We start from the raw sequence: 24,052 nt of genomic DNA on the forward strand, positions 1-24,052 counted from the left end.
GACCGTCACCAATAAAACACCCGCCAGGGCAAGCTGAGTCGGCAGGTTCCTCGGCCTGAAGGAGGCCTTAAGCTACTTGGTGGTGATTGTCCTCAGCCCCCACGTAGACAGCTTCCCAATACGGTGACCTCGGGTGAGAAAGCGCCACTTCACTGCAATAGGATGACTCGCCAGCCATCGTTTTGTAAAAGGAAGAAATCTAATTTTTGCTAAAAGCGACCTCCGTGATCCTGTGCCTCCCGTGGCTTCTTTGCCCCCAAAGCCTCTTGGTCCCAAGCCGTTTAAAGGTGTTTTGATCCATCCCTTAAGATAAATTCCGAGGAATCAAACTCTGTCATGAAAATTTAGCGGGGCTGCATTAATCAGAGGCGATCTGGCATCTACACTGTCCCTTCTAAAAGGTGATGCCGCAGTGGGGGAGTCAGGCTCCTGCCCCCATGACACGTGGTCGGGCGGACCCAGGCCTCACTGCCTCACCCAGCGAGCTAGCCTTCCGTGACTCGCCATCCCTCACCGAAATAGAACACTCACTTTCAAAATGTCACGGAAATGCTCTCTCAACTCCACAGAAAACTCAGAGAACTGAACTCCTTTTATTTCAGTCCACTCCTCAGGGTGACTAGCTGGCTCGTGGGCATCTTTTTTTAGGCTCCAGCCAAATTCAAATAAGAAGACCAAGTGTGAGCTAGGGAAGTCATGGAGCTCCGATGCCGCTCAAATCCAAGGAGAAATGCTATCTTCTCCATTCAATCATTTAGCACAACTCCGTCTTAAGAGGCTTCTTCCATCGGTAGAAAGAAAGGAGCTCCCGATAAAGTGGAGCATCCCCATTTCTGTGGTTTGCTTTCTGTGTCTCCTTCCTCATCATGACTTCTCCTCACTCTCGTGCCTCTCCCCTGCTCTCCCACTTTTCCATTTGTATTGGAATTGCTGGGGGTGGGGAGAGCCGCCTGGCCTGGATTTCAGCCAGATCGGAGACAGGAAGCCCCAGGGAAGGCAGGTGGGTAGAGGTTAAACGCATCCCTTCTGCTTCCTTCAAAGTTCTCTGCCTTCGAGCCCCACTGTGGTCAGGCTTCCCAGTTATTTGAACTTCTTATTTATTTAGAAATGGGAAGGCACATGGGTAGAGGTTAAACGCACCCCTCTCTGCTTCCTTCACAGTTCTCTGCCTTCGAGCCCCACTGTGGTCAGGCTTCCCAGGTATTTGAACTTCTTATTTATTTAGAAATATTTTAAACAATTGCAACTTCTAACTCAGTTCCCCAGGCACCAGGGAGTCCTGGAAAGCAGAAGCCCAAGATCTCACTTCAAAAGGAGAGACTGCTGCACCCCAGCTGTCTCATCCCTGTTTCAACTCACTCTTGCCCTGGCCTTCTGCTATAGAAGCTTCCAGCAATACCCTCAAAATTTTAAATTTTAAAGAGCCATATCACAAAAGGATAGTGCTAAAGATTTGCCTTTCAATTTCTGACAAAAAGGAGAAAAGAAAAGGGATTATAGAAACCAGTCAGTGCTTACAAAGCTTGGAAGAACAAAGAAAAAACACCAGAAGGAGAACAATGACGTGAGGTTTAAAGAAGCTCCAAAACAAAACTGAGCATGTGCAGTAAAATAATGTCCTTCAGTATTTAACATTACATTGGTAAAAGGCTTCCTTTAAAATGATACAGAAAGTCTAAGAAGCTGGTATTTTGTTTAGTTAGAAAGGGTTCGTGTCAAAGTGACTGAGACATTCACAGATTTGAAAAAGAATCTAAACAATAGAAGTTGGTCGTGGACATTTTCAAAACTTTGTGAAGGGCCTCCGAAACATTCATGGAAAGGGCACATTGGGAAGAGACAATGCACAAATTGCAAATTTTTTGCACCAAGGTAAACTCGTACTTTAATTCCATTTTTCCACAAACGTTTAGAAATCCCTTCATCCATCTCTGCAAGCAGAATGAAAAGAAGTGCAAATTTCTAGAAAGACGGCAGGGCCCTCGAGCTCTCTGCAGAAGCAGTGCTGCTGGGCCTCTCCACTGACGGAGGTCGTGGCACGATGCCACAAGCAGCAGGACAGACAGACAGTGCTCTCTGCTGCTTCTGCGAGGCGACCCTCGTGGCACAGAGACCCCACAGAAAGGACGTATCACGTCGGCCCACCTGAGCACGGGTAAGCGCACATGTTCCCTTCTGACCAGGGCAGGGCAGGGAGCTGAGGCGGGGCTAGGCAACTGGTGTGGGGTTTAGATGGCTGCAGTGGGGTTCTAAATGACTACAGCTGGGGTTAGGAGGCTGCAGGGGGGGTTAGGAGGCTGCACTGGGGGCTAGGGAGCTGCAGTGGGGGTTGTGTGGCTGCAGTGGGGCTCTGGGCAGCTGTAGTGGAGATCTGGGCAGCTGCAGTGGGGGTCTGGGTGGCTGCAGTGGGGGCTGGAAGGCTGCAGTAGGGGGTAGGTGGTTGCAGTGGGAGTTGGGGGCTGCAATGGTGTTTAAAAGGCTGCAGTGCAGGTTAGGCAGTTGTCGTGGGGTTAGGGGCTGCAGTGAGGTTTAAATGGCTGCAGTGGAGGTCAGGCAGTTGTAGTGGGGGTTGGGGGCTGCAGTGGGGTTTAGAAGGCTGCAGTGGAGGTTAGGCAGTTGTGGGGGTTGGGAGCTACAGTGGGGGTCTGTGCAGCTGGTGCAGTGGGGGCAGGGTTTGAACAGTTCTGCTCTTCTCATGGCCGAGAGCCTCGTGGTGCACTATGCAAGCTTCCACGCCATGTCTGCAAGTGCAATCACACACTGCTTTGCCAGTGTGCTTGGTGGAACCACCTGCTACGTGGACGAGGCCAGAGAGATGTACTCACAGGCAGCCCTTCCAGACCATTTCTGCCCGGTGGACCTCGGTCGCCCTTGGCCCCTGGCTGTCCTGGGAAACCTTTAAAGAGAAGGAAAAATGGCAGCATGGCATGCATAAGACACTTCTTCAAAATCTTCACCCCTACCCCCTCAAGATTCCAAGGTGTAAGTCTTTCTGCCTAGTGCAGAAAGAAGTAAGAACAAAGATGCCAAGCTGGGCTCAGAAGGGGAGCGGTGACCCCATACCAAGCTCCAATAGTGCAGAAGCAGGACCACCATGAGCCCCCCACCCTGCATGGTCCTGGTCACCCCCAGGGACCTCACAGCAGCAGCCCACCCGCTCTGTGTGATGATGAAGTGCAGTGCCCTCCTTGTATCAGAGGCTCTCCGTGGTGCTGAGGCCACGGGTCCTCCTCACCCTTCTCCCCATGGGGCAAGTCTTGGAAAGAGGCCTCAGTGTTCTCATATCAGCCTTGAGTTTTGAGCACAGGAAATCGGATCTCCCAAGGAGAAGGTTCCGTCTCACCATGAAGACACCAAAGCCCAAAACAAACCCCGACCGGTCCTCTCCCTGCTTTGGGTCTCACCTATTTCTCCTGGGGGTCCCTGGGGCCCAGGAGGACCACGAAGTCCTGCAGTATCACAGATGAGGCAACTGTCCCCTTTTTGACCTAAAAAGGGGAGCAGAAAAACACTTGGATGTGACATGGGAACTGAAGTCTCCACGGTGCATGGAGAGAATAGAAAGCAGCAGGTCTATCCTCACTGCGTGTTCCACTTGCGTCTCCCCTGCTGTCCATCAGCTCCTCCCACGCTCCCCTGCTCCCACAGAGACACTTCTGTGGTCAGCCATGGCTCCTCTGCCACTGAACACGTCTATTACTTGCAGCCCGCTGCCACGCTGTTCAATGAATCAGCCAAAGGACAGGGCGCCTTACTGAAGAGTGATCCAGAAACTCAGTCTGCCTGTAAGCCTGAGAAGATTTGAAATCTTTAATTCTGATGCTCCCCTCTACTTCTCTCTTTGGGTAAATATTTCCACTGAACCACACATTTAGCTCAAAAATTTATACCCACTCCTGGGTGAAGGATGATCATCGTGAGTAAGAAGCCACAAAACCAGGAGAAATGATGTGAACTGGCACCAGGGGTACAACAGATTGACTGTGACATGGAGGCAGGAAGAAATGCCAACACCCCAGTCTTGATGTCCAGCTGAGTCCAAAGAACCTCTGGTGCCCACACTCCAAGGCTGTTACTGGCATATGTACCCAGGAGGAAGAACAGGAACCCCCATGGGATGACATGAGCACCTCAGCTAAGATCCCAGCTAAAGTCTGGAAACTTTATGAATCAGTGGGTTTTTCTGTTCACAAAGCTGGAGGCAGATACTACAAAAGGAGGGGGAAGACAGATGTTTCACCCAGAATTCAGAGGATGGATGAGTCAGCTCTCAGGAAAAGAAAAAAAAAAAAAAAAGCACCTCTGACCATCAAATCTCTCCTAAGTACTAAGCACTCAATAACTAGAGGAACTCAGAAGAAACCAAATGGCAAACTGACTCATTGGTGGCACCTTTATGATGATTTCTAAAGTCACATCCATTGAAGATTCTGAAATTTATGTAACTGTCAAAATTCTAAGATGTTAGCTGAAACTTTTCCAGACTTTTTAGACTTTTGAAGGCCAAAAATTCTTTACATTTCAAAACCAGAATGGCATCCAATGAGGTTGACTTGGGGGTCGACCTCCTATTTGTTCTACTCCTAGGTTATAAATAAACATCTACATATTGGCACACTCATCATGTCTCACTGATAATCCACCTCTGTTCCCAGGATGTTAGGAGATTGATTTGTGTCTGTGTCAATGTTACTACAGTAAACACTTGAAAAAACTTAAAGATAAAATTAAGAGCCAGAGAAAGTTGAGTCACCTGTGAGTAGTGTATATGCTCATGTTATTCAATGCAGACATGGCTCAGAGGTTTGGTGAGCCTTCAGGCCCAGATATGGGCTTTGGCTTGAAGAAAGGATATGTGTTCTTAGAGACTGTGACTCCCAAACTCTGAACTGGAGACTGCAGGAAAGCATCAGTCTGAGCTCCGAATCTGCTGGCCACGTTCACAGCAGTGAGATTGACACTGCGGTTCAGGGGAGGTGAGGAGCCAAACCTCTGGCCTGCACGGTCAGGTCTGCAGCCCCCCTCCCAGGTCACAGCACTCTCACAAAGCCCCACACCAGGACACTCTCAGCTGAGGCTGGGAACACACTTCCTCCAGGAATGGATGCTGTGGGGACAGCCAATAAAGCAGCACACGCCCTAGCCCACCCTGGCCCAACTCCTAAGCTTGCAGGTACCTATGGGAAAATGCCATATGCACAAACACACCACCAATTTAAAAAATTAACATCTCTTACCTTTCTCTCCAACTTCGCCTATCAATCCCGGCTGCCCTGGAATTCCAGGGGGCCCCTGGTCACCAGGCGGTCCAGGCTGACATTCCACAATTCCATCTGAAATGGAGTTTTAAAAGTTACAGAATCATTGCTAGGTATTTTAACCCTCTCTTAACCTCCTTTATAAAACCCGAATAGTTTAGGTTAGTTGCTCAGTATTAGAAACCCAGGTTTCGTTTGCTCGGAAGTAATCCCAGAATCTCAGCTTCCACCAGAGGGCCACCACTCACAGCCATCACCGCTCTCAGCCAGTGCAGGCGGCAGCAGGATTCAGCTCCTTGGCCCTGTCGGACCAGGTGCTCCCAGGTCCAACGGGACCACATCCCATGACATTCTTCATGACGTGAAATCCACGTTTCCTACACCCAGCCTATGGGACATCCCTGCTCAGCCAGGCCCCCCTTCAACATTCTCAGAATACTGATATCAGGTCGCCTGACCCAGAGCCTCGATTAGAATAATGCCGTGGAGAGCTCACGTAATTTACTGAGCACTGTGCTGAACACAAAAAAGAGAAGGCAGTCTTATTCTCCTAATCCCACCATTCTCATTTTCTGTAAAAACAAATAGAGCCAGGGCCACCTGCCCCAAAGCAAAGTCAAACCTTGGCGCCCTCACGGGGCAGGGCCGTGCAGAGCACATTCCCCAGCACATTCCTTAGTTCACGACTGAGAAACAGGCGGAAAAGAGGCACACGGTCTGCCCGTGCCCTGCATCGGTCAGGGCTGAGCTCAGGCTAGAGCAGCCTCTTCCCCGCTCCCCTCAGCAACTTTACGGCAAAGCAGCTATTATCTCCGAGCCGCAGACTGCTCAGAGGGACGTGTCCAGAGGTTGGTCCACATTCAATTCTGAGCAGGAGTATGGAAGGAAGCAGGAGCGTTGGCCATGCTAACGCCGTCTCTCATGGGGTCTGGGAAATAAAGCCCTGTTCTACAGTTTGGACATGCACTGTACCGGGTCTGCACGTCCTTCTCCAGTACCTCTGAGAAAACGGCAAGGGGACCCCAGCATGTGCCAGTACCCCATCATGACCATAGTGCCAATGTTCACGAGATAGGGCTGAAGCCACGGTCCCCTCCCAGCCTTGTCACAATGAAGCAGAGGAGTCAAGGACAGAGCCTGGAGGTCACCTGGACACCCCCAGTTTCCTGCAGTAGAGGGGCCCAGGGCCTGGCTGTGGGGCCCTCCCTCTGTCACCTGTGCATCAACTAGGTCAACCTTCCAGCTCCCTCACCCCAGCAAGAGGGCGCCTAAAACCCCACACTGCCCAGCCCGACCACTTGACCACTCGGCTTGGAACTCAGCGGGAAGTGGGCGTGCACGTGTGAGGGCTACGGTAGAGGAGAAAGCTTTCTGGCTGTTTATTTGTTGCCTGCTCATTTACCTGTGAGCTTCCCCAACAAAGCACAGGGAGCGATGAAGCCTGCGTGGGCGTCACTCTCTGTCCCAGGTGGCCACTGCTGGGGGCCTGCTCCACGGCCCCTCCCAGCCCCCCTCCTGCTGACCCTTGGCCAATGCACAAAGGCACTGTCCCTCTTAGACAAACCAGACCCCCAGAGGCCTTAACCCAATTTGCCTACTGTAAAGAGCCCACACCCCCAGCCCCACAAGTCTGGGGTACATTAATTCCCTGACTCTGGAAACAGGTTCATGAAAATTGAGAGACATGAAATTATCCTCTGTATTGCCAATGGGCATGGGCGTCCACTAGACAGAGACAGGGAGGAGAGGGAACACTCCCCAGGGGACACCGCGTGCTGCGACCCCTTCTCCCCTTCTCATGCCTGTTGAGATTGGGGTACAGAGGTACTCAGTGTGTTTCTCAAGCTACCAGGACTGGGACTTGAACCACAGTTGGCCATGCGGGATCTGGGCCCCCTTACCACTACACCACGGAACCAACCCAAAAGACATAAAATGATTACATTCTTTTTCCAAAAGAAGCCTCCTGCCTGCCGCAACTCAACCAGAAGCCCTTTGCATCCCTTGCGGAAAAGCTATGATATGTCTCGGCCGCAGCTGGTTTGAAGTGTACTGAGATCTGAAGAGGTAGCGTGAGTTCCCGAGGCGTTCTCACGTGCAGGTGAGAGCCACACTTGCACGAGGGCATTCACGGTCACAGGCTTAGAGCTGGGGACCCCAGACAGCACGGGCTGACAGCGCAGTCGCCGGGGCGGGTGCTCGATGGTCCGCGTGTGCTTACCGAGCCACCGACGGGCCCCAGGCGGCAACCATTTTAAGACGCAGCCTCTTTTCTTCCCCAAGCTTTTTGGCACAGGGCGTGTGCAGTTGACAGAGAGAGACAGGGGCAGTGAGGGGGTGTGAGAAATCACCCCCGGGGCATGGCCATGCTACAGTCCCTCCTCCAGTCTCCTCCTAGGATATCGGGCACGCACCTGCTCTCGGGGTGATTTTCAAGCCACCGAGTCTAGGGTTTGAACCTCGGTCGGCCGTGTGGGAGCCCAGCGCCGTAACCACTATACCACCTGCTGGCCCCAGATGCAGCCTCTTTAACATACACTGCAAGTCGGCACCAACATCTTGTTTGTAAGTGCTCGCTTAATGCCCCGTGGTTGGGAGCGTCTCGGTCTGCACCTCCTGCGTGCCGTGTGACTGGCTCGTCTTGGGCCATCCTGCCTCCCTCGTGGTATGCGTGCCCCAGGAGGACAGTCTGGGCAGGTCGTCCCTGCTCCTGGGACAGGAGCCCCGCTGAGTGGGTGAGCGACGGCGACCCTTCTCTCGTCACGCAGAGAACGTGACTGGGGCGAGTGTGCCCAGGACTCCGATATGTCATCACTTTCCACGCCTCACAAGACATGAGAGAAGAGGAGCCACAGGTCACGCATGGCCCCCCCTTCCCCACATCGATGTCGATCTCTCCTGGGAAGCTGCCCACCTGGGGCGCCTCCCTCCACTCCTCACCTTCCCGCCTCTAGCAGCCAGGCCCCGAGAGCTCCCTTCCTGAAGACGGGCCTGGGTTCCCACACACAGATCTTCCTGTGCCTAAAGCCTGTGACGCTTCCTAACCCCACACAGAGGACCAGGCTGGAGGCCCTGCGGGGCACACGCTGGTCCCAGGCGGCGGGTCCCACAGATCTGCCCTGGACAGCTGCGCCCGCGCCCACGGCACGGGGAGGCGCGGACCCTCTGCCTGTGCTTACAGCCTGCCGCAGCCCCCTCCTCGCCCAGCGTGTGCGCCTGTGTGCATGCCCGGGCACTCGGGCGCCTCTGGAAAGGAGAGGCACTCTGTACCCGGCAGACACCACGCAGCCCCACCCCAGATGCCGGCAGACGGTGTGGCCGTGTGCCCGATTCCTCCTATCCAGGTTTTTGCTGTTCGTTTGTTTTTAAATGTTTCCTTTCTGTGGCGCGGTTAGTTCTGCCCAACCGAGCAGGATGTGAGTGACCACAAGTCACCGGACAGCCCAGCCTCAGGCGCACTCCACGGGGGGCTCTGCCTGGCCGCCTGGCTTCCAGCAGCCGGGCACGGGAACCAGCCGCGGGCACTTACTTGTGTGGCCTGGCTGTCCGGGGGGCCCTGGGGGGCCGGGGGGGCCCTGCAGCCCATCTCTTCCACTCGGTCCTGGCAAAGATACACCTGGAAATCCTTGGTCGCCTTTTTCTCCTCGTTCACCAGGGAAGCCAGGAGCGCCGGCCTGGCCAGGTACGGGGATTCCTGAAAGCAGCACAGAGCCCGTCATGGCCTCCAGGCGAGTGGATGACCACAGCCCAGGCTGGCCTTGGCGGCTCCGTTCAAGGGAAATGACCGCTGGGCCACCAGGGAGACAGGCGGTCAGGACAAGGGGGACGGGCCAAGCTGGCGGCTCTCCCACCCAAGTGCTAGCGCCCAAGGCCTCCAGCTCAGGGCCGCGAGGACAGGGCCGCGTGGGCAGTCACGGCCATCCCGGAATCTCTTCCAGGCCCCCGCCCCGCAGTCTGAGGGACAGGGCTGCAGAGGGTGCACCCCGCTTCAACAGGGAATATGGGCACGGAGCATCACTCAGCACAGCAAACAGGGCAGGACAGCCACAGGCTGGACTCTGGAAGCGGCAGCGGGAAGGCAAAGACGAGAAGGTGGCTTTATGGCGGGGCTCGAGTCCCAGCAGCAGCGAGGCTGAGTGTGTGGACCCGGCCCAGCTGCTGTGAGCGGGGCAGGACGTATTGCCCTGGGAGAGCACGAGGGCGCCCTGGACCAGCCCTGGGCTGTGAAGAGGGAGAGGATGGAGGAACAGCCAGACGGGCCATGTGGGCTGCGGGAAGGCTCAGCGCAAGTGCAGGGTGCAGTGGAGAGGGGGCAGAGCTCCCAGAGAGGCAGCCAGACCCTACCACAGCCTGAGACCGGGCTGTCACAGATGAGGAGGCGCTTGGCCGAGAAGACCACAGGCTTGGTCGTGTTCAGGGCAGCACAGGAGCCCAGGCTAGCATCGGGCGCTGGAGCCCCCACTAGTGGCGAATGGAGGGAGGAAGCATCCCTCACGGGGAGCAGAACGGAACAACCAGCAGCCCAGGGGCCAGCCAGCAGCCAGGGGAGGGGGTAAGGTCGAGTGGCCTGGGGAGGCAGGGCCATGGCCACCCAGTGTCCGCCACAAGTGAGGGCACCAGCCAGAGCGAAGAGTACCCAGGATGAGGGAGGGGCGCCGCAAACCCTCCAGCAGAGCGATGTCGGTGAATCTATTCCAAAATTCCTGGCTAAGAGACAAGGTGTGTGTGTGTGTGTGTGTGCACGCGTGAGTGGGGGACTGTCACAGAAGGTCATATGACATCAGCCCCAGAAAGACAAAGAGTGACCTGTTCCCTGAACCAAGGAGGAGCAAATGGTTGGAAAGAGGGGAAAGGTGAGACTTTAGGAGTAGACCCAAAGTGTTCCTAGAAGGGGGAGAAAGCAGGAGCAGGTGACAACCCTGCCTTGAGCCCTGTGTGGGACAGAGGGGAACTTTCGTTCCCATAGAAAGGACAAGGGGCTCTAGGAGAACTTAAAGCTGCCATGAGGGGAAAAAGCGAAATAATAAAAGGATTAAAAGCAAAAATAAACTTAAAGACAAAGCAAAATCTTAGGAGCTGTGGGTAAAGAAGCTTGTTTGCTGAGCGATGCTGGTCCCTGAGAAGTGGCGGGGGCGGGGGGTTGCGGGAGGGCCGCAGGCCATCCCGGGGTGCGGTCCCATTAACCACACACTAATCCCTAACTGGTAAGACACCTGCCAGCACATTGCTTGAGGACTAAAACCCCACAACGACTGCTATTCCATGCGAATGTCCAGCGTGCGATCGGCACGTTTCTCACATAAACCACAGACAGGTGCACAGACATTCTGGGAAACCAGCAGGGATGCTCACCTGGAGGGCCTGGTGGGCCTTGTATTCCTGGGAAACCTGAGGGGAGAGAATTGGAGGCTGAGAGAGTGCACCGGTCCGCAGACTCCATGTCTCCGCCGAGTCTCGCCAGGCATCAGGGAACTGCCTGTGCTCAGGGGACATGGAAAACAGACCAAGACCGCCTGGGCACCCTCCATGGAAGCCCTGGCTCAGCGGCAGAAGTGGAGAAGGGCTCCTGGAGGCCCACACACACGAGAAGGAAGAAGCTGGGGCAGGCCCATTAGAGTCCTGCAGGGGGCAGGTGCTTTCAAGACCAGGGCACGTGCAGGTCAGTGTGGAAAAGAGGGAGGAAGGGAGGGTGGGGGCAGAGCGCTACCTTTGGGGCCCGGATCGCCACGTAAGCCCGGGGTTCCTGGGTAGCCCCGCTCTCCTTTTTCTCCTAGAGGCCCGGTGCCTATAACCTGAATTAAAGCAGACAAGGTCACTGCCCAGCCCGGGGGTGGCTGGTCTGATGAGGGTAGCAATGGGTGAGAAAATTAGCCCTTGTGTTATTATTATTATTTCAAGAATACGAAAGCAAAGAAGCAGTCGGGATGGTGGGCAGGGGTGGGGGAGACATCTCTTTTCCCTCCCTCATTTAGAACACTCACACCCACTCCAGCCACAGTGCTGTACTCACAATTCCAGGCGGGCCTGGGGGACCTGCGTCGCCTTTTTCTCCCTACGAAACAAGAGATATTCACTTGCACATTTCACTAAAGGGCCATCAGAAACCAGTCAGGTTTTGTTCTGGTAAGCCCCTGCACGCTGAGACTGTTTCCTTCTCCCTAGCACCTCTGACTGCAGCAAGCCCAGCGCGCTCCACCAGGACCACAGCAGAAGCAGACATCCCGTCTGGCCTTGGGGAGAGCACGGACCGAGGACGTCCCCCAAGCACACCTGCCCTGCAGACTGGGTTCCTACTACAGGGGAGCTCATAGCCTCTGTCCTACTGACTATGCTCCTTCAGAGAGCTGTCGTGGACTCACTCAGAAGCTCAATTCATAAACAGGGGCTTTTCAACAAAATGAAAAAGAAATTTAAAAATGACATGAAAAGCATAATTCCTAAACATTTTTCTTTTTTTGAGAAATTTTTGCTACAGGCACATGTGCTTGGCAGAGAGACAGGCACAGAAAGTGAGAAATCTTCCCCCCTGGGGGACGGCCATGTTGCAGTCCCTTCTCCTCCGTTCTTTGGGGCACACATGCACACATGTCTGGTGTGAGTTTCAAGCTGCCAGGTCCAGGACTCAAACTGCAGTCAACCATGTGAGAGTCCAGCGCCCTGACCACTTCACCACCTGCTGGCCGCTCTAAGCACATTTTCTTAGACAATCATTTCCTAAGCGGCTTCTATGTATAAGATTGTCTACATTTGCCTTGGAAATCATGATATAAAGTCTAGTATAAACTGAAAACATTGGTGAATACTTTCTAACCACTTTGAGGCTAAATTTCGTCTATGTTGGATGAAACATCCAGATAAATGGACCCTCTCCTATCTAGCAATCCTCTGCAAACATAACACCAAGTCAGACAGTCCTAAGGTGTGCACGTTATACAATAAATGGACATTTTTTCCCTTTTGACTGAAGGCATTAAATTAGAATTACATGTTTTGATTTTTCTTATACGAAGGTAAGGAGATTTTTACAATATAGGACTTAAAATACTCTGGATACACTGATCATCTGACAGGGTTTTACTTCTGCAGAGATTACCGTTCTTTGGGGCACACATGCACACATGTCTGGTGTGAGTTTCAAGCTGCCAGGTCCAGGACTCAAACTGCAGTCAACCATGTGAGAGTCCAGCGCCCTGACCACTTCACCACCTGCTGGCCGCTCTAAGCACATTTTCTTAGACAATCATTTCCTAAGCGGCTTCTATGTATAAGATTGTCTACATTTGCCTTGGAAATCATGATATAAAGTCTAGTATAAACTGAAAACATTGGTGAATACTTTCTAACCACTTTGAGGCTAAATTTCGTCTATGTTGGATGAAACATCCAGATAAATGGACCCTCTCCTATCTAGCAATCCTCTGCAAACATAACACCAAGTCAGACAGTCCTAAGGTGTGCACGTTATACAATAAATGGACATTTTTTCCCTTTTGACTGAAGGCATTAAATTAGAATTACATGTTTTGATTTTTCTTATACGAAGGTAAGGAGATTTTTACAATATAGGACTTAAAATACTCTGGATACACTGATCATCTGACAGGGTTTTACTTCTGCAGAGATTACAGGGAAGCGTTTCTCTTTTGCCACTCACTTTAACAAATTAACCTTGAAGCCCTCTTCCTAGTTATTCATTCACACTTAGTAATGAATACTTCAAAATCACTTCTGATTTTACAAAAGATTTACGTTATCTAGCCTCATGATTGAAAGAAGAAAATAAAGCATAAAGCAACAATGAGGTTTTTTTCTGCCTGTGTTGACAATTTTTTTTTTTTAATTTTGGTAACAAACAGTTGCCGAATGAAGGGCTTTCCTGGGACAATGTGGTGGCACGTGGCAAAAATTCCAAAACAGAAGCCAAATGTGGTCCAAAATTTATCCTTTCAAAAATCTATGATGGGGGCCAGCAGATGGCATGTGGTTAAAGGTTCTGGACTCCCAAATGGCCAACTGCAGTTCGATTCCTGGACCTGACAGCTTGCTTTCTCACTTTCCATTTCTCTCTCTCTCTCTCTCTCTCTCTCTCTCTCTCACACACACACACACAGTCCCTCTCAGAAAGCGAGAAATCACCCCCCAGGGGGGATGGCCACGCCGTGATCCCTTCTCCTCCATTCTCCTCTCGGGATCTTGGGCACGCACACACACGCGCCTGGCGTGAGTTTAAGCCACCGGGTCTGGGACGCAAACCGCGGTCGACTATGTGGGAGTCCAGCGACATAGCTATTACGCTAACTGCTGGTCCCAGTTAAAATAATTCTTAAAAAGAAAAAAGTCTATGATGGCGGGGAGCCAGCAGTTAGCATGGTGGTAGAGACGCTAGAGTTCACGTGGCTGACCACAATCTAATCTTGACCCAGTGGCTTACTTTCTCACTTTCCCTCTCTCTCTCTTTCTCTCTCTCTGTGTCTCTCTCTAGTGAGTATATGTATGCTGTAGCAAATATTAAAATAATAACAATATTAAATAATCTTAAATAATTCTTCAAAAAAATTTTTTAAAAACCATGATGGAGAGATGAGTAAACAAGTTACCAAATACCTGTAATTATGAACGTTGGAAACGGCCTAAAAGCCATGGGCATAGCAGGGGTGCCCATGGGCAGCTCCATTCAGGGCCATTAAATACGCCATTAGCTGAAAAGCAAGCTGTGTCACCAACGCCATGTTGAAAGAAAGTGCTCACACTGGGGCCGGCAGGTGGTGTGGAGGGTAAGGGCACTGGACTCCCACATGCCGACTGTGGTTCTAGTCCCAGACTTGGCGGCTTGCTTTCTCACTTTCTCTTTCTCTCTCTCACTCTCACTCTGTCCCTCACTGGTCAAATTAAAAAAATAAATGAAGTTTAACAAAATAATCATTTAAAAAAAGTGTCCACACACGTGTGCGTATGTGAACATTAACTCTGACCCTTTCTGAGCGGGTGACAGAGAAACTAGACAGGCTCCCCGTCCTTACTGTGTTTATGCCATTTCCAGTGTTTTATAATCATGAAAAAAATTAATCTACCAACAAACAAACATTCGAGCGAGTGGAACATGTTACACACTTTAAGAAGTGATCGGTCCTTGGACTTGTCTGTGTCTATCTGCGCATAAATGCATCATGACTTTTCCAGCAACCCAACAGCGCATCCACAAAAATCAGTCCCTACAGAGCATAAGTATTTTTCACTGAATCCAGAGTCTGTCACTCTCGAGAAGAGTGACTAAACGTTCAGGCTGAACTACCATGGAGTCGGAGCTGAGAAGGCAGCGGCACCTACCGGGAGCCCCTGGCGGCCTGGGAGCCCTGGGTATCCGGAGTCACCAGGAAAACCCTGAAAGGGAAGAGAGTAAGGGGTGGCGATCAGACGCTGGTGACAGACACAGGGCAAACACTTTAAAAAATGAGAGAAACACTTACTAGACTCCCCTTTTCTCCTTTTTCACCGTCTTTCCCAGGTTTTCCCTGTGCAGAGGGTTTAAACGTTAGTGTTTCATAAGGGATGCGAACAGCCGTGCTAGGACGCCAGGGCTCTGACTCGAGCGCAGAGCAGAGGACGCCCCTCTTAGACGGGGCCGAGGGGGCCGAGGTGTTGTACCAGTGACAAACTCAAGGAATGTGCTGTGGGGGAGGAGCTACAGCACAGTGCGGCCCGGGAGCATGGGCCGGTCTGGAGCGAGTGGGGTCTGACTGGCTACGCGTCTTCTAAGACAAAGCGAACCCCAGAGCAGCTGCCCTGTTGGCAAAGCCAGCACTGCCAGCCGTTATGCCAACGTCCGCTTTAGCGGAGATTGACGCGTGGTCGCTCAGGGCTGGAGGTGGAGGCCTCGTGTCACCAGGAATCCTGAAGCTAGAGACATCTTAGCATCGCAGGCTCAGGCTGTGGATCTGGGGAGGACTCAGAGCAGAGGCTGAGTGCATAGCGAGGGCTGCCCCTGCCCCACTGGGGACTAAGTAGGACAGGTGTCATCAGGGCACGGCCCCTTAGGGCCTCCCCACACCACGCTGTCACCCTCGTGGGCCACTGAGCAGCAAAGGCCCAAGCCATGGGATGTGGAAGAGCCCTTCGCATGGGGGGGCAGGCCCAGGCCCTTCGAGCCAGCCCTCGTCCACCCATTACCAGCAAAGGCAGGAGAGGCCTGGGGAGCACGTACCCGGGGCCCGGGCTTTCCGGGTTCGCCTTTCTCTCCAATTCCCGGCATGCCCTGAGAGAACGAGAAGGAAGAGTCAGGCTCCTCCGTGTGCTTCAGAGGGAGCGGGGGTGGGCACGGCTGCACGTCAGTGAGCAGGAGACACTTTTAACCTAAACCTCATATTTATGACCCACAGGGAAACATGGGGGACAGGGAGTGGGCACGCACCTGAAATCCGGGTTCACCTTTCTGACCCTAAAAGAATTTAGAGAGAGGGACATCAGTTCTCCCTAACAATTACACCGTTCTTACACATTTCAGTGAACACGTCAAAGAAAAACATAAAGGTTTTTCCTCACATATTCACAAAGACCCTTATCTCCAGAGCTCCATTCCTGGATACAGGGTGGGAAGGGCCGGACTAGCCTGGCCAGCCCCGGGGACTGCCTGCCTCCTCCCAGCCCCGCTGGCCCGCTGCAGACCCCTCTGCAGCCTCTGCAGCCCCTGCCCGGCTCTCAGAGGAGCTCTTCCTGGGGTGGACGGCCTAGAAAGCATCTTCTGGTTCAGGTGGAATGTAGCCCGGCTTCTCACTGGCCGGGTGGCCCATACCTTCTCTCCTTTGGTGGCAAAGTCTCCTTTCTCTTGGACTTGTGCCTGTCCGGGCACTCCTGGAGGCCCACTGACCCCCTGTTCACCCTGTGGATGGAAAAGTCAGGAATTAATGAGGCAGGAAGGTGATTCCGCAGAGAAGGGAGATGCGGAGGGCAGAGCCCAAAATGAACGTCCATTTAGAGTGGAATTTGGTTCTAGGCTGCCCTGCCTCCGCAGAAAATGACGCTTCCCTGGGGAGGTGGGACAAGAAGTGTCTAGAGCCATGAGGGGACTTCACCTCCCCAGGGTCAGAGACGGCCGCCTGGCGGTGTGACCTCAATGACGGCCTAACCCCTATGGGCAGGCTTGCACGTGCGCTCGGCGGAGCATGCACATGGCCGACACACGGGCCGTCTGATGGAGCCGGGACAAAGTGCTCAGCATGAACCCCAAGACAACTGTGCCACGTTCTTCCTCAGCCAAGCAGTGGCCGGGGGCAGTGAGCAGCAAAAGCAGCGTCTTAGGGTGCGCGAGGTCCAAGGACGTCGACTGCAGAAGTTTCAGTCACTTACTGTGAAAGCCTGGCTCAGAGACTGGAGGGTGGGGGGTGGAAAGTGGGGGCCACTCTGCCCAAGCCCTGGCTGCATTTGGGACCTCCTGGAGTGGTGCCCACCCCAGCCTGACCCTCAGCGAAGAATGCCCCTCCCCGTCCAAGGGCAGTATGTACCGGGGTCCCCACGTGGCAGGGCTCTCCCATCGCTGTGACCCAGGACACCCCTGAGAGCAGCAGAGGGCAGGGCTTGTCGTCCTCTCCCTCTCCCAGGATGGAGCTGCCTGCCCACGTCCACACATTCCCACCTGACCCCTGACCTGCCCTGTTGGACAGGAGGGCTGAGGGAGAAGGGAGCCTGCCCCGATTCCCATCAGGATAGCCTTCGGTGCAGGCGATGGAGCCATGCACGACCAGCCGTCCTGCGTGCAGTGCTCGGCAGGTCCGGCGTGGTCCACCCAACTCCAGGGCAGACACTGGACCGCCTCTGCTCTGCCCATCCAGTCCCACGGAGAGCACTCACAGGCCCGGTCACTCCGGAGGCCAGCCCGGTTGGCGCCGCAGCTCTCCACGGAGCGCGAGGAGCACACAGAGCAGAGCCTGGCCGGCTGGGTCCAGAGGTGGCCCGGACATGACTGCCCTGTTTAGAGCACTCACCTTGTCCCCTTTTGGTCCTTGGAAACTCAAGCCCATCTGCCCCTGTGGATTGAAGTCAGGCTTTCATGATCAGGGCCACCGGCTGTGTGCAGACCCCTCCCCAACCCGCGCATAAGCTCAGAGACGGCAGGTCCAAGCAACAGCTCTGCCCGCACCCAGCACGGCTTCGGGAACACGGTCCCGCAGTAGCCAACGTCTGTGCAGGAGACGTCCTGGGCTTTCCGTTTGTTTCATTTGCCAGAGGGCGCCCGTGCTCGCCAGAGACAGAGACACAGACTGAGAAGGGAAGCGCCCGCGGGGCGTGGTCGCACCCCAGTCTCGGCTCCATTTCTCCGCCGCCCGGCCTTAGGGCGAGCCCATGCACACAGCGTGTTTCTCCGACTGCCGGGGCAGGGTCCGAACCCTGACTGCCATGTGGGACCTGGCTCCCTCCACAGGCCTGGCCCTTTTAAGGATTATTTAAAATTTACTTCAAAAACTATTTTTTTAACTTTAGTCACTGTGCTTCCACACAGTGACTGAGGCCGAGTGGGAGAGGGCAGGCCTGGCCGGCTGTTGGCGGCTAAATGTGCAGGTACCAGGAAAGGCAATGTGTGTGTCAGAACTTCTGATCGGACCTTGAATGACGGGGTACGGCAATCGCATGACAGTCTCGCACAGTGCCAAAACACAATACATCAAAAAAAAAAAAAGAAAAAACCTTTACCTTTTCGCCTGGAGGGCCAGGAGGGCCTGGGGGACCCTGTAAAAGAACGTTTTGGTGAGCTATGACTCACGACTCCGGGGAGCCTGGGGTCTTCCAGGTGTGAAGCTGTCTTCACATTCTGTGGTTAGCATGACAGTTTATCTGTTAAATCCTTTCCCTGTGCTCTATAACTGTAAAACCTTGGAAATAACCAGAAACTGGTCCAGGACAAGGGTGGGGGATGCATTTTTAGACGGGGTCTTGCTATGCTGCAATCCTCCTGTCTCACCGTCCGGCGCTGCAGGGACTGCGGGTACACACCACCAGGCCACTGAGTGTGGGCGGAAACATGGGCCTCCCATGTGGCCTCACCGGTGTCTGGCCCCTGCCACGGCGTGGGGCTGTCCTGGGAAGGAAGTACCTCCGGATCTTTGATCCTGTAGGTTCCCGCAGCCCAAGGACCACCGGAGGGACCCAAAGGTGACCATGAACGGACTAGCCACCCACCCTGGGAGCGAGTTTTCAGCTTAGGGATCGTGCTTGTCCACTCCAGATAGACTTGCTCATCTAACAGAGACGAGGAGTCTATGGTAAGTCGATTACAGTGAGATTAAAGCTTCCCGTATGGCAACAAAATTTCAGAATGTTCTTCATAATTACTTTTAGAAAGATAAGCTGGTCCTTTGTTACCCATAAATATGGGTCCATTCATTTATGAGAACGTCCAAGAGGCAAATGGATAGAATTTCCAGATGTTACTCAACAAAGTGGGGACAAGTAAATTAGAAATAGAAGCCTGAAGACTCTGAAGACACCTTGGGCAATTGGGTGAGGCTGCCATGCCCAGGAAGTCTCCACTCTGTCACACAGGCAGGGCTTCGGACACTCCCGCTCAAAGGTGTGGGGGAGGAGAGGGTCCTCCGTCCGAGAGTCCCCGGCTTCGAGGGCGGCCTGCAGCGCACCGCCTCCTCAGACGCCATGCCCAAGTGCCTGGTTGAGAGGTGTGTCAGGGGCTCCTAACACCCCGAGCCCGAGTGGCGATATTTCTTTTTTTTTTAATATGTTTATGTCAATTTTTTATTATTATTCATACATGAAATCGCTATTCATCACTTAGATTATGAAGAGACTTCACCCAGCATGATACACACCTCAGCCCAGCCCAGCTGAGACCACCTTACACATCCTCGTCAACAGATAATAAGCCTTTCCTGTGTCCCCTAAGTGTCTTACCTCTCCATTTCCCCCCAAATTTCCTACGCTCTTTCCCACTCTCTCCACTTTGTCTCTAGTGTCCACTGCAATTTTTAATACTTTCATGTTTCCAGTCTTTCGGTCTCTACCATAGAGTGCAGACAGTCGGTATATGTTAAGTGGAGACATGCAATGTCTCTCTGTCAGAGTCTGACTTGCTTTACTCAGCAACAAATCTTCTGTATTCGTCCAATGTCAAATTCCAGGGCCTTGTTTTTATGACTGAGTAGTATTCCATGGAGTGTATGGGTGGTGACATTTCTGCAAATTCACCTCCTCGACAGCGAATTGCGCAGGGCAGCCCCAGCTCGCCCAGCTGTGCACTCAGGGACCACAGTCAAGGGCAGCAGTCCAGCCCCCGCCTAGCAAGCCCGTGAGCTGCAGACTGCACCATGTCACGTGTGCAACACACCCTGGGAATGCGAGGACCAGAGGCCTGCCAGGCATCTCCATCAGAAAGAAGCTGATTGCACCACCTCCCAGCTGAGGGGCTGTCATTGACCACGACTCATTTCACACCTTGCTACAGGTGTGTTCCAATGATGGCCTCAGAGAGCGACCCCCCCACTTACCGGTGGTCCGCTGAACCCTGGGGGGCCGACAGGACCCTGCAGCCCTGGCACACCTGGTGGGCCCTGAAATCATCAGGAGAGGAGAGAGTTACATGCAACGGAGAAGGCGCTCAGGATCAGCAGGTGTGCGGGACCGCTCAGCAAGCACCTACCTGGATCCCTGGGGAGCCAGGAAATCCTCTTTCACCTTTCAACAGTGTTCCAGGCACGTGGCCAAGTATTTCACCAGGATCCCCCTACAGGATGAAAGGAGGAGCAAAGCGTCGATATTCTTGCAAAGACGCGCCCAGTCTGCTGGCTGAGGGCACGCGTCGCTGTATGGACGAGCGCTGTCCGGATGCAGAGAAGCTGTGGGAAGGGCTGGGGGTGACAGTCCGCGGCCTCTGACTGCGAGCCTGTGTGGCAACAGGCTGATCTCACAAAAATAAGGGCTGTCTTTAGAGAAAAGACTCCGGGGAGGGGGCGGACTTGAACCAAAGCAGCTGCCGGGGCGGGCGTTCCCTCGGTGCGGCCAGCCCACACTGAAAGCAGCAGGCCATATGCTGCTGCGACTGCAGAAGACCCACCATTGCGGGGCAGGGGCTCCAGCCAATCAGCTGAAAGCCTAAGAACAGAGCCTGGCCTCCGCCCAGGACAGCCCTGTCCACCGCGGGTCCTGGAGAGGGCACGCCACCTGCGCCTGCTATCAGAGGGGCCGAGCCGCGGTAGTGACTGGGCCTGGGTAAGACTTGAAACGGGTCACTGCAGGACCACATCAGAGACCCTGAGAAGCTTGGCACTCCTGTTCCCATCGCTCAATTGTGGTAAAGAACTGGGAGGAGCCTCTCGGGGCTGGGCACTGCCAGGCTCACTCCCACCCAGCGCCTGACAAACACTCGGCTTCATGCCCAGATGACCTGCTCCGGCTGCACTGGGAGGCTGGCAGTGGGCAGGGCGGACAACTTTAGATGTGAAAATGTTAAGACCTAATGACTGCGAGAGAGAGATGAGACGAGAGAGGGCGGCGAGGGGGGAGCGGAGGCTCAAGCACATGGGATGGTGACAGTAAGAACCAGGCAGCGACAGAACGCGGGGTTTCTCGTTGGGTGCCTGGCAGGCACCGTCGCCCTAACTACTCAAGTGCACAGAGGAGGTGCAGTGGGGACAGACAGCAGGTTCGTCCTGGGCGTGTGGCTCTGAAAGAGCCATGGGACTGAGAGAGAAGGCAGGGGGCACATCTGGAAGTCAGTCCCCCACGGCCAGGACAGGAGCCACTACTCAGCCTGGACAGGGGCCGCCCATGGCTGCATCTGCCCAGCCTCCCTCGAGGTGACCCATGTAGGTGTGAGAGGGTTGGACGCTGGTCTGTCCTGCAAAGGTTCGCAGTTTGGAATTTGGTCATAAGTGACTATGTGCCCTCCAAAAGCCCGTGTGTTAGGCTCGGTCTCACGGTAAAGAAAGTAAGTGAAAATAAAATGAAACAAGTTGTACCTTCATTCCTGGTAACCCTGGTGGTCCCTAGAAGAGAAAGTTTGGCGTTAGTTTGGTTTTTCTCAAAACATCATTAGTATTAAGATATGAATGCAGAAAGAAGAAGGGAGGGAGGGAATGAGAAGAGAAAAATTATAAGCAAAAAAGAAAGTGTGAACCTGCAGAGCCGGTACTCACGGGATTGCCGCTGAATCCAGGTAAGCCCGGCGGCCCGAGCGGCCCTCTCTCTCCCTGCGTGGGGGAGGGGGGAGTCATCACTTCTGTACACGGCACATACCGCACCCAAACGCCCTCAGGAGATGCCCTTTCCCCCTAAGGGAAACGCCACTCTGGGGCCAAGAACCATTTCCTAACCGCCGTGTGATAAGCTACACTGCTGGCACTGCTTCTGAAAGAAGAACACACTTGGTAGCCTAATTAATGCAGATCCATAATAGCGCCTTCTTATTTGATCATTTGATTATAGGTAAGAAATTCAGCACTTAAAGGCAGTTTCAGGGTAAACGTCTATGAAGTAGGGCATGCTCATGCTCCCATATATTGAACATAGGGAAGCTGTTTCCTTACCCAATAAAGGCTCAAGGCAAGTAGCTTCCCAACCGTGGCAGCAGGAACTGCTAACAGAACAACCTTACCCTACTTCCTAATAAGCACTATTACATAAACACGACATGGGAGGGGGTCCTCGGTTCTAAAGTTACCTTCGTTCCATTACATCCGGGGATGCCTGGGGGGCCTGGGGGACCATCTTGGCCAGGAATACCCTGTAATTAATAAAGTGGAAACGTCACCAAAATAGAAAATTACCTGGTGGCAAAATAGCTCATAAAGAAGCATTGTCTATACTTACGGGAAGCCCTGGGTTCCCAGGGTAGCCAGATGCTCCTGGGGGCCCCTGCAAGGATGGAAATGAAAGTGTTTCAGCTGAGCGTGAGAACCCTCAGCTCCTCACATCCACCTGCTAAGGGAGCCATGCCCTGCACTGGTGTCTGGAAGCGAGCACTACGTGGGGAGAGCACTGGGGGGGAGGTGGCTGAGGGCCCCGCCCAGGCAGACAGCCCCGGTTTGCAGCCGCAAAAGCAACGCTCACCGCTGAGAATCAAGGCGGCACGTGCACAAGTCAGTCTGTCCTCCTTTCATCCTAGGTAACATACAGGTTCTTGTAAAAGTCTAAACTCACACTCAGATCTCAAATATTTAGGAAGAAGAGTTTATAGAATAAACTAGCTCCAGGGGGAATAAATCCGCTTGTTTCCAAGCAGAGCGTTTCCTCCTCTATCCCAGAGCTACAGTGTTGCGTACCCTGCCCGGATAGTTACAGTGGGATTTCCTCCGCCTTCTCTGTCTCCAGAGCTACAGTGTTGCGTACGCTGCCTGGATAGTTACAGTGGGATTTCCTCCGCCTTCTCTGTCACCAGAGCTACAGTGTTGCGTACGCTGCCTGGATAGTTACAGTGGGATTTCCTCTGCCTTCTCTGTCTCCAGAACACACAGAAGGGCCAATAGAGGCACAGACAGGCTACTGTGGCATTTCCCTTGTAACTGACAATCGGAGACTGGACCGTTTCCATCTTCCTTCTGTCTTGGGCTTCTCCCAGCCTTGACCTCTGCCCATTCAGGACTAGGCTTCAGGACCTGGGCTCACAGAGGCAGTGAACTCTGCCAAGAATGACAGCAGGCTGAGCTCTGAAACTACTGGGACTTGTCGCACCAAACCCAGTCCCCTCGTTACCACTGTGGGACACCCTGGATGCCCCCATAAGAAATATGTGCGTAGAGATCCCTGAAGAGGAGTAGATGGGCAAAATCAAGCTTTAACTCCCGGGGGAAGAGCCCCAGCAAGCACTGCCCCGGTCGAGGAGGGAGGTGGAAGAGGCCGTGTCCACGGAAGCCACGTGCACTGCGCATGCTACTGCGCTCCTGGGAACCGACAGGGAAGGGGCACGGAGGGAGGCGGGGAGGAAGGAGCCCTCCGGTCTGTGCAAAGTGTCCCACTCTGGAGGGGTCAGGCCCCTTGCACTCAAAGTGCCAACTGCACTCACTCGTGTCCCTTTCGTTCCAGGAAGTCCTGGTTCTCCAGCGTCACCCTGCAACGAGACAACCACGTCGTCACGCCCACTCCCCACAAGCCTACACAAGACCCGTGTCCACACTCCACCCCAGGTGCACAGCGAGCCTACCTTTAATCCTGGTGGTCCCTGTGGCCCCTCGGGTCCCTGCATTCCAGGAAACCCAATGACACCTTGCAACCCGGGGAGGCCTCTTTCCCCCTGCAGAGAAAGAGAACAGTCAGGCACCGGGCCGTGGGCAGGGAAGAGGCCTGGAGGGTCAGCCGTGGTCATTTCTGTGGCCCACTTAGCCAGGCAAAGGGACCCCAGAGCAGGCAAAGCATGAGTCTGGGGCTCATCTGTGAGGGGGTTTCTGGAAGGACTGGCGTTTGAATCAGTGGACCGAGAAAGGAGGGCCCACCCTCGCCCCGTGCGGGCATACCCCGTGCGGGCAGGCACCATCCGATCAGCTGAGGCCTGACAGACAAAGGCAGAGGGAAGGGGACACATTCCCTTCTGGTCTGACCAGCATCCTCCCCAGCCGCGGACCGCCCACACCAGCTTCCTGGGCTCCAGGTGCTGGGGCTCTCACCAGAGCCCTCTGGGAGCTTAGCCTCGGGCCAGGAGTTCCACCGGAAGCTGCCCCGGTTCCTGGGCCTTTGCCTGTGGACTGGGCTCCTCCACCGGCCTCCCCGCTTCTTCCTTCTCCAGCTTGCCGGCGGCAGTCGCGGGCCTCTCGGCCTCCACGGGTTCCCGGAACGAGTCCCCTCCTTCTGTCTGTCTGTCT

At 54.0% G+C, this 24,052-nt stretch overlaps 1 protein-coding gene across 1 annotated transcript in view; it reads right to left on the reverse strand.

Annotated features, from left to right (window-relative positions):
- Nucleotides 1–24,052, reverse strand: part of COL4A1 (collagen type IV alpha 1 chain) — a gene marked incomplete at its 5' end in the record, with an annotated part of 154,760 nt that overhangs the window by 37,030 nt on the left and 93,678 nt on the right. The window contains 22 exon segments of the mRNA XM_027776198.1: nucleotides 2,826–2,896; nucleotides 3,405–3,488; nucleotides 5,238–5,333; nucleotides 8,788–8,952; nucleotides 10,611–10,646; nucleotides 10,966–11,050; nucleotides 11,269–11,310; nucleotides 14,586–14,639; nucleotides 14,726–14,770; nucleotides 15,460–15,510; nucleotides 15,667–15,693; nucleotides 16,048–16,134; nucleotides 17,237–17,278; nucleotides 17,943–17,978; nucleotides 19,748–19,810; nucleotides 19,900–19,983; nucleotides 21,218–21,244; nucleotides 21,395–21,448; nucleotides 21,919–21,981; nucleotides 22,068–22,112; nucleotides 23,260–23,304; nucleotides 23,398–23,487. Of these exon segments, the coding sequence (XP_027631999.1) occupies nucleotides 2,826–2,896; nucleotides 3,405–3,488; nucleotides 5,238–5,333; nucleotides 8,788–8,952; nucleotides 10,611–10,646; nucleotides 10,966–11,050; nucleotides 11,269–11,310; nucleotides 14,586–14,639; nucleotides 14,726–14,770; nucleotides 15,460–15,510; nucleotides 15,667–15,693; nucleotides 16,048–16,134; nucleotides 17,237–17,278; nucleotides 17,943–17,978; nucleotides 19,748–19,810; nucleotides 19,900–19,983; nucleotides 21,218–21,244; nucleotides 21,395–21,448; nucleotides 21,919–21,981; nucleotides 22,068–22,112; nucleotides 23,260–23,304; nucleotides 23,398–23,487 (1,392 nt within the window).

The sequence above is a fragment of the Tupaia chinensis genome, unplaced genomic scaffold (assembly GCF_000334495.1).
Source record: "Tupaia chinensis unplaced genomic scaffold, TupChi_1.0 Scaffold000644_1, whole genome shotgun sequence".
Taxonomy (NCBI): Eukaryota; Metazoa; Chordata; class Mammalia; order Scandentia; family Tupaiidae; genus Tupaia; species Tupaia belangeri.